Source organism: Daphnia pulex, chromosome 5, assembly GCF_021134715.1.
Source record: "Daphnia pulex isolate KAP4 chromosome 5, ASM2113471v1".
Lineage (NCBI taxonomy): Eukaryota > Metazoa > Arthropoda > Branchiopoda > Diplostraca > Daphniidae > Daphnia > Daphnia pulex.
In genome coordinates this window covers 2,086,256-2,095,851 of record NC_060021.1, presented here as the reverse complement: position 1 = coordinate 2,095,851, position 9,596 = coordinate 2,086,256, and the positions used below count along the sequence as shown (strand labels likewise).

The following is a 9,596-nucleotide window of genomic DNA, read 5'->3' as shown; positions in this document are numbered from 1 at the left end:
TTGATATTTTCGCACATTTTACAAATATAATTAAATGTCATTTACAATTACACGATGCTACATTATCGATATTATTGACTTTGGGAGGGGGGAGAGGCGAAAGGTAAAATGCGGAAATTCAAATTGCAGAATTGCGCAATTGGGGTGGTGAAATTACGAACTTCGTTGCATTTCGTTTGCATATTTTTGCATAGCAACAAACATTTTTTCTCAGGTTTCTCCATTTCAATTTTTCATTTTTAATTCAATTTTTTCATTCCTCAAGTCAGAACTATATTCAAGATGGAAATTTCCAGCCATCTGAAATCCATAAGAAAAACAATCTTTGATAAAATAAACATTTTTATTGCTAACAGAAAATCAAATTTAAACCAATAAAAAAGAATTTCTACCAAATGGCAAATGCTTACTTTTATTGCTTTTTCGGGTAGTAAATTTACGCTGACGCAATTCGCAGTTATTTAAGCGTCAACGATCTAAAGGATAATTAAATGGCTGATGGTTTATTATTAGAAGCGAAGGAAGCGAACAACCGTTTTTTTTTCACGTATGTTATTAGGTCTATGTACCAAGGAAAGTACCTGTGATATTTTTTATGTCATTCAAATAACATGTGTCGGGAGAAAAAACATAAATAATCAAATAAACAAAGGTTGAAATCTATATAGCCTTCCAAAAAAGCGAAAGCAAAGAGACAATTTTTTATTGCAATCATAAAATTAGATTAAAGAATAGAAATATAGATTTGGAAGTTTAAAAATCATTGTATTGTTGCACCAGCCAAAATTATGTTCATCAGCCAACTAAAGCAAAAGGTGAAAAACTCATGATGTGAATTAATTCAAAATGTGTTTCCAGTAAAAAAATAAAGTTAGTTTTCCCCACACCAATTACAGGTTAAAATTTAATAGAGAAAAGAAGAGGATGAGATAGTTCATTTTTAAATTTTTCGTAGAGATTCTAGTCGCCCAAAAATTAGACCTAATTTCCCGGAGAAATTTTCTTGTTGAGATTCTAATTCTAGTAGCCCCAAAAAACAGTTAGGCCTATGTAGTTTGACTAGTTTCTAGTTTCCGATCGCCGCCGCCATTAATTCAAACAAAACTAGTTGTCTGCTAGTCGCCAAAAACGGTTTTCTAGTTCCTGTCGCCACCGCTACGAATTTGAATGCACTGATTCAAACACACATAGAGCCACTGGAGACTTTTACAGGAAACTGTAAATGAATTTCGATTACTTTTCAATTTCGATTACTTTTCCTAATTCAAATGGTAACTATGGTTTATTTCCATGGCATCTTTAATTTCTAGTTGTTCTTTTACCTTTCTGCAAAGAAATAAAGAAATTAATATTTCTGGAGCTGAAGGGGATTGGCACAGACCCAAAAGGGGAAAGAGACAACCTAATAGCGAAAAAAGCCCACCCTTCCGTATTCTAGGTCACGAAATATATTTATTGCAATTATTAATACACAGTTCAAGTTTCGCAAATGCAACCGTTGTTAATCAACAATTGAGTTATTTCCAAAACGTTGGCACCTTTGTACCAGCGTCGCACGTATCTGACTGCATTGCCCCCATCACTGTCCTTGCAATGGGCGTCAATCCCGTGTCGGGTCAATAATTTCACGATGGCGATCAAATTATCTTTCGGGTAGTTGGCACACAAAATTAAAAGAGCGTTGGATCCGTTCAATGTTCTGCTGTTCAAATCGATGCCTTTCTCAATGAGCAACTGGACAATGTAAATCAAATGCTCATTGGCGTAATAGCGACACAGCAGCATTAAAGCGTTCCAGCCGTCCTTGTTCTTCCCGTTGACGTCGATTCCGTGCTGAATCAACAATTGGACGACGTCGACAAGATTGTCATTGAGATAATACTGACACACGGTCAAAAGAACGTTCCAGCCTTCGTGATTTCTGATCTTCAAGTCGATCCCGTGCTCAATCAACAGTTGAATGATGGCCACCAGGTCGTCCCTGCTGTAGTACCGGCACAGGTATCTGAGAGCGTCGTTCCCGTAATTATTTCTGTAGTTGACGTCGATAGAGTAACGACACCATTCAAAACATCAATCAACCTTTTTTAACCTTTTTTTTTTACCCAAGGCGCCCGATCTCCCTTTTGAAAGAAATTGTATTTTCTTTTTGAAAAAGTGGGCGTGTTTTAATCGTCATGGTGCAGCTCTAACAGTACCCCTGGAATTACTGTAACCCTTTATTTATTTTATTAAACATTTCTTGGCCAAATGCTTAGTATGTCTTATCATTCCTTTTCGGCAGACAAAGCCAAACGTCATTAAATTCCGTTCCCGCCTGTACTCGTCGATTGCGTGTTTGTGTGTCAGGCATTATATAGAGAAGCCTTTCATAATAACAAAGACGAGCCCCTGATCGTTACGCAAGAAGAGAAAGTCAGTGCGCGCGCGCGCACAGAAAAACGGAAGAAAACAAACCCCCGACAAATGAATGGAAAAGGTACAGTATGAGAAATAAATAAAAAAAGGAATTCATTGGCAGCCATTTTAAATTTTTGTCTTTATTTCAAAAGTGTCCTTTAAAAAAAAATTCCCCTTTTTCCTAAATCACATTCTCTAGAGAAATCTACCAAAATTGAGGTATGTGAGCGTGGTTCAAGAATCTGGAATATTCCATTTTCTAGGGTTAAACTTCTGTATTAACCTGTAAATTTGCAATATAGAAATAGAAATGGGGGAATTTCCCGTGACACCTTTGATCGTAACGGCAAAAGACAAAAGCTTTCTAGCTGATGCGAGTTCCACATTTTCATTCAGCACGAATGAGCACCAACCACGTTATATTACCCTCAATATTCGACTACTAGCCTCGGGCTTCCCCCCTACATTGCCTCTCCACTCTCCATCATCACGTAGGCCCAAAATGGAATGAGAACCCAAGCGGGGAGTTTCGGTACATCTGCACTTTGCACGTATAGTCGTCTACAGTTTCTAGCTAGACCGTACACACACACACACACAGTTACAGCTGGCACTGGACTGAAGAAGCACGCTGGTTTTGTTTTATCCCCCTCGAAACTTTTCTCCTAGTTTTTTTAATTCGCCCATTGGATTGTGACTTTGTGAAATTTTTCGACAGTGATTTAATTTGAATAGGCCAATTTTTGTGTGTGTTTTTAAAATCGATATTCCTTTCGTACACTTGTTTTTGGAAAATTCGACCTGAATTTTGTGTTTCTGTGAGAAGAAGATAGCTTTCTATTTCCAACGGCTTTTCACCCATTATATCACTGAATAGTGCATTCACACTTGTTGGATTATCTGCATAATTTCGGTATGTTTCCAATAGACTTGTGAAATAGTGTTCCCAAAATTTGTGCCGAAATTCGGTGTTTTTTGAACGAGTTTATTTTTCGAGATTCTAAATGTGCGGCCATTTTTTTAAAACAAAATCCTATGGGCTCATGAAAGATAGGACGAAAAGGAATTTGAAAGGAGGACGTGGTCCCCAGTTGGACTGCGGTCCCTTTTCTCCTCCCATTTCCGATGTTCTTCTCTATTTTTTCGGATTCTTAACTATAGGATGGAGGAACATTCCCATTCATATTTTTTGTTTACCATTTTCAAAGTTGCACATTACCCCCAGTTTTGCCAAGTTAAGAAATATTTTGTGATTCTACCCTAAAGATTCTTGATTCGACTTAAAATATTTCGAATTAAAATTTTTATTTTAAATGTTTTTAAAAATAATTCTATTCGAATAGAATAGAAAATGTACATTTAGTTTTGATAGGAAGTCCCAAAATAATAGCTAACAACAAAAGGGTGAACACCTCATCGATCGTTTTTCGTTCGATAAACTACGTTGTTGTCCATCGTTGTCCCACTATTGATTATTGATACTACCAACCTACTACGGTTTACGTTACGCCTTTCTATTTATAGCACTGCCATAAAAAAAATAAATTTTATTTCCAATTTAGGTTAACCTGAAAATGTCATTGCACCTACGATCCACTCTACAACGAGCTCTACTTCTAGCCAACCAAACAGGCACTGCCCAAAAAGCCGCATTGTGCAATGTTCCTCCGTCGCCCAAGTACAAACCGATGCCAGATGTATCCAAATTTGAAAACAACATCGTTACATCGCCGTACGGCGAATGCGAGTTCCATGACATGACGATGGTCCAGAAAGTTTTCGAGAGCGCCAGTCGCTGGCCGAATAAAATCGCAATGGTATCAATCTTATCTCCGCTGTCGTTTTAATGACACATTGCTCATGACACGTTTTTACTGATCAGTTGTTTACGATTTGGATTTACAGGAATGCGGAATAACTGGACGCAAGTACACCTACGAAATGATGCGCCAGTTGATCCGCCGTTTTGGAAGCGCATTGACTCGCATGGGATACAAGAAAGACGAAGTCTTTGGCATCATTTCGCCAAATATTCCGGAATTCCCCATCGTATTGTACGGAGCCTCTGGTGCTGGGATGCCCGTCTCCTTGGTCAACCCCACTTTCACTGCCGGTATTATAAACGAATGTTTCATAATAGCCTGTGACTGATGGATGCCAAAGATTAACCAACTAATTTTCTTGTGTTGTTCCACAGAGGAAATGGCTCGTCAGTTGTCTGCTGTCGGAGCCACGGCTCTATTTGGCGTCGCTCCAATGGCCGAGACCCTGAAACAAGTTGCCGGACTCTGTCCAGCTATTCGACACGTCATTCTATTGGGTCCTCCTCAGGAAGGCGCCGTTTGTTTCCAACAAATGGTGCAAGACTCTGGAGATCTTTTCAACGAAACCCCCGATGTAAGATAATAACCTAATCTAGGGTACCGGGAATTTTAATCATTAACACTTTGATTTACACAGATTAATGTCAAGGAAGATGTCTTCTTGCTTCCTCATTCTAGCGGAACATCCGGTAAGGATTGCAAAGCACCCATATGATGTGCAATCTTGAGTTTCTACTAACTAAATTAATTAATTTGAATAGGATTGCCCAAGAGTGTCATGCTGACCCACTTCAACATGACTTCAAACGTGATGCAATTTTTGCAACCGGGAGGCACCAATCACCAATTTGCTACGACCAACTACCAGGACACGTACGTTTGTTTACTTCCTTTCTTTCACACGTACGGCATCACGATTATATTGAATACGGGCATCCAAACTGGCGCCAAGTTGGTTACACTGCCACAATTTGACGTGCAGAGCTACTTTAAAGCCATTGATGATCATAAGGTATGTATATTTAAATTATTCTAACCACCAAGAGACGGGATTGAAATTAATGCTTTGATTTGATTGCACATTACAGCCAACTGCGATGCATATTGTTCCCCCTCTAGCATCTCTTCTGATCCAATATCCAGGTCTGAAACTGGAATCTTTCAGCCGGGCGCACACAGTGTTCTGTGGTGCGGCTCCTCTGAGCGCGCAAACTACAGTCGAAATGCTTGAACGTCTAAACGTTCCCAATTTGAGTTTCCAAGAAGGTACGCAATTTTAAATGGTTTGCCAAATCAAATTTATCAACGTCGTTTATTCATTACAAATTCATTCAAAGGTTATGGTCTATCGGAAACTTCTCCGGGAATTATGATGTCTCCACTCGGAAATGTCAAACTTGGATCTTGTGGTTCTCCCATTCCTTGGACAAGAGCCAAAATTGTGGACCACGAGATCGGCGATCACGCTCTAGGGCCTTATCAACAAGGCGAACTTTACGTTGCTGGTCCTCAAGTGATGAAAGGATATTTGAACAACCCCAAAGCCACCGAGGAAATGATTGACGAAGAAGGTTGGCTTCGCACCGGAGATGTCGCTTACTACGACGAAGGCGGCAACTTCTACATCGTCGATCGTCTCAAAGAACTCATCAAAGTGAAAGGATTCCAGGTAATTTTAACATTTTTTGATGGACAAAATAAAAGAATTGAACTAACGGAAAATTCTGATCTCTTTCAGGTTGCTCCGGCTGAACTTGAAGACATTCTGGCTTCCCATCCGGCTGTAGCTGAAGCTGCTGTTATCGGAATCCCTGACGAACAAGCAGGTGAACTTCCTCGAGCCTACGTCGTCAAGAAACCGGGAATGGAGTCGGTCAGCGATGCTGAAATCCGGGCATTCGTCGACTCCAAGGTCTCGTCCCACAAGCAAATTAAAGGAGGCATCGAGTTCCGCTCTGCCATTCCCAAAAATAATATGGGCAAGATTCTGCGTCGTATATTGAGAGATCAATTCGCTGAAAAGAACAAGTAAATTAGATCAATTGCTCAATAACAACAGCAGAAACAATTTTTCAAGTTTTTTAATATATGTTACGCAATATCCATTCCGTTTGATTCCAGAAAAATAACTGCAGCTCTTAATCATCACTTTCGTTTTACAAACAGGGTCTATGTTTTTTTTATCATCGTATAGATTTTTAAACGCTATTAGATCTTTAATGACGTTCAGTAATAATCTTGACTCAAATACTCGATGAGTAGTAATCTCGATGTAAATAGAAAAAAGAAATGGCTGAGCAACTAGAAATTTTCTTCTGTTAACATTTGAGAATATGCTCGAGATCAAAATCAATATTTGAACTTTGAAAGGAAAAACATGGGGTTTGTAATAACCTTTATAGATAAAATATTTTAGGATTCAATGAAGTGCTGTAACACCAAAATGGAAAATAAACTGCTGTTTACGTATTCAAGAAAATAATTTTTTAAATTATTATGAACTAGCATGGAATTGAACGTAGAAAGATGTGTCATTGAGTCTACGTGTTTAGAAATGAGATATAAAGTTTGGTAGCAAATGGAAAGGTTATCGTGTCAAATTGTCAATAATTGTAAGTTTGTAACCACACTCGATTAAAAAATCACTAACAAGAAGCAAATACCTTATATTACAAGATATCAAATTTCACCCCAATCTTTTTTCCTTACTGCAAAAATGTTAATTCATATACAGTTATAAACCGAAAGTTGACCTACATTTCAATATACACATAACACCTAGAGCTGTGTTCTTATTCCGAATATTCCGTAGTCAATAGTCAAAACATCGGAGGTCCAGTAAGTCGTCGCCGAAGTTTTGGGTCTGCCGGCCAATCGGGTCGTCTGCCGAGTCAAGCGAATGGGCGGCGGGTTTGGCGGTAAAGAGACTCGATCGGCCGTGCTGGCTGCTCCGGCCGCAGTGGCCTCCTACCGGCTTCAACGGCCCGTCCGTTGCATGCTGGACCGTGACGAGGACATGATGAGCACAGGAATCCGCCATCCGTTTCTGGCCAAATACAAAGTCGGATTCGATTCGACCGGCCGGCTGACGGCCCTCGACGTCCAACTCTTTTCCAACGGCGGCAACACCATGGACCTTTCCCGCGGCATCATGGAGAGGGCCGTCTTCCACATCGACAACGCCTACCGCATTGAGAATCTCCGCTGTCACGGAATCGTCTGCCGGACCAACTTGCCGTCCAACACGGCCTTCCGCGGTTTCGGCGGCCCTCAAGGCATGGCCGTCGTCGAAAACGTCATGGTAGACGTGGCCTCTTACCTGGGCCTGGATCCCACGGCCGTCCGATCGCTCAACCTGTATCGAGAGGGCGACAGCACCCACTACAACCAACGGCTGGACTACTGCACGCTGGATCGCTGCTGGAACGAGTGCCAAGCTCTGGCTGGCCTGAAAGACCGCCGGAAGGAAATTGAAAGTTTCAATCGACTCGACCGATTCAAGAAGCGCGGACTGGCCATCATTCCCACCAAGTTCGGCATCGCTTTCACGGCCCTGTTTCTCAACCAAGCCGGAGCTCTGGTGCACGTCTACAAAGACGGATCGGTGTTGTTGACCCATGGAGGGACCGAAATGGGCCAGGGATTGCACACGAAAATGCTCCAAGTGGCCAGCCGAGCGCTCAACATTCCCGTCGATTTGATTTTCATCTCGGAGACGTCGATTGACAAAGTGCCCAACACGTCGCCCACGGCAGCCAGCGCCGGATCTGACCTCAACGGCATGGCTGTTCTTGTACGTTGTGATGAGATTATTATTGGCCGTTATTTATAATGATAGGCTATTTCATTCATTCCTTTTTTATTCGTAGAATGCTTGTCAAATTCTGGTGGATCGACTAGCGCCCATCCGCAAATCCCATCCGGACGGAAGTTGGCAAGAGTGGATCATGCAAGCATATTTCCAGCGCATCAGTCTCTCAACAACTGGCTTCTACTATTTTTAGTTGTTTTTTTTTTTTTATTTTTAAATTGATAGTTAACTATTCATTTGATTTGAATTGTCAAGGACTCCTGGCATTGGCTACGATTTCGCCACCAACAGCGGGTCTCCTTTCCGGTATTTTAGTTTCGGCGCAGCTTATTGTTCCGTCGTTGAAGTCGATTGTCTGACGGGCAACCACAGTGTATTGAGGACGGATATAGTCATGGATCTTGGTGAAAGTTTGAATCCGGCCATCGATATCGGTATGAATAAATGAGAAACTATTTAATTAGACGTCATAAAAGTAAATATGATTGACTACGTCCAGGCCAAGTCGAGGGAGGATTCGTTCAAGGACTGGGTTTGTTCACTCTAGAAGAACCGCTCTTCTCGCCGGCCAACGGCCAAGTCATCACGCGTGGGCCGTCTAATTACAAAATTCCTTCCGCTGATGACATTCCGGAAGAGTTTAACGTCTCTCTTCTTCGAGGCTGTCCCAATCCGCATGCTGTTTACTCTTCTAAAGTATAAGATTCCATTTCTTTTATTCATTTACGATGGATTATATACATCATAATCTTTGGTTTTGACAGGCTGTTGGAGAGCCACCTTTATTCTTGGCATCCAGCGTGTTTTTCGCTATCAAAGACGCCATCCATTCGGCCAGAACTGAATCCGGATTAACCGGAAACTTCTCAATCAATTCGCCCGCCACGGCCGAACGCATTCGAATGGCCTGCAAAGACCACCTCATTCAGATGGTTTATAAATTAACATTTTCTTTTTGGATTCTGTGTTGTTTTGCTATGGCCGAGTTGCTTAATTTCAAAATTTTTTGTTTTACAATTTTATAGGTTTCGAAGCCTGAACCGGGTACATTTTTGCCGTGGGCAGCATCGGTCTAGTTTGCTTTTAATAGATAAAAAAGCTATAGAATATTCAGATCGATGCTTGTTTGATCCAGACATTTTGTTCGTGCAACCATCAGATTTTTTTTAAACTACATATTCGTTGAAAATTTATGAAATTAATATACGGAAACTTGGAAAATGTTTATTGAACTTTATTGATTCAGTAACTACTTTTAAACGAACACTTCCATCCATCCTCATTCATAAGGGGTTGAGTTCGTAAATTCAATAAAGACATTTCCATTATTAATTCCGTATTCATTCGTGTAGCTGAAATATTGAGCTTCAAAAAAAGGAGAAAAAAAAAACGGAAAAAAATTTGGTCGCGCAGGTGACACGATCTCGCCTAACTGTGTTAGACGCCGGAACCCGGTGGAAGGGGTTGGCGCTACGGCACAACCGTCCAGCACTCTACCAAATGAGCTACGGGACCTTATGATTATAACACTCTTTTTTAACTATTTGTATTATACGATAAAA

At 40.8% G+C, this 9,596-nt stretch overlaps 2 protein-coding genes across 2 annotated transcripts; both read left to right on the top strand.

Moving 5' to 3' along the window:
* Window positions 1–2,921: 2,921 nt before the first annotated feature.
* LOC124193527 (probable 4-coumarate--CoA ligase 1) lies at window positions 2,922–6,702 on the top strand. Its single transcript, XM_046587394.1, has 9 exons — window positions 2,922–3,313; window positions 3,963–4,217; window positions 4,306–4,513; window positions 4,598–4,797; window positions 4,861–4,912; window positions 4,985–5,235; window positions 5,312–5,489; window positions 5,561–5,892; window positions 5,962–6,702. Exons 2-9 carry the CDS (start codon window positions 3,975–3,977, stop codon window positions 6,253–6,255), a joined length of 1,758 nt encoding a protein of 585 aa, XP_046443350.1. The 5' UTR covers window positions 2,922–3,313; window positions 3,963–3,974; the 3' UTR covers window positions 6,256–6,702.
* A 27-nt stretch (window positions 6,703–6,729) lies between these two features.
* Window positions 6,730–9,125, top strand: LOC124193895 (xanthine dehydrogenase/oxidase-like). Its single transcript, XM_046587882.1, is given in 7 exon segments — window positions 6,730–6,741; window positions 7,036–8,016; window positions 8,093–8,226; window positions 8,290–8,468; window positions 8,534–8,730; window positions 8,799–8,966; window positions 9,060–9,125. Coding segments are annotated over 7 exon segments (1,722 nt in total). The 3' UTR covers window positions 9,111–9,125.
* The last annotated feature ends 471 nt before the right edge of the window (window positions 9,126–9,596 follow it).

What these genes read in the sequence shown, in the direction of transcription:
- LOC124193527 (XM_046587394.1), top strand. Translation starts at nt 3,975, where the DNA reads ATGTCATTGCACCTACGATCCACTCTACAACGAGCTCTACTTCTAGCC. An exon ending in CAACCCCACTTTCACTGCCG is followed by an intron (nt 4,514 to 4,597) that starts GTATTATAAACG and finishes GTTGTTCCACAG; the next exon opens with AGGAAATGGCTCGTCAGTTG. An exon ending in AAGCCATTGATGATCATAAG is followed by an intron (nt 5,236 to 5,311) that starts GTATGTATATTT and finishes TGCACATTACAG; the next exon opens with CCAACTGCGATGCATATTGT.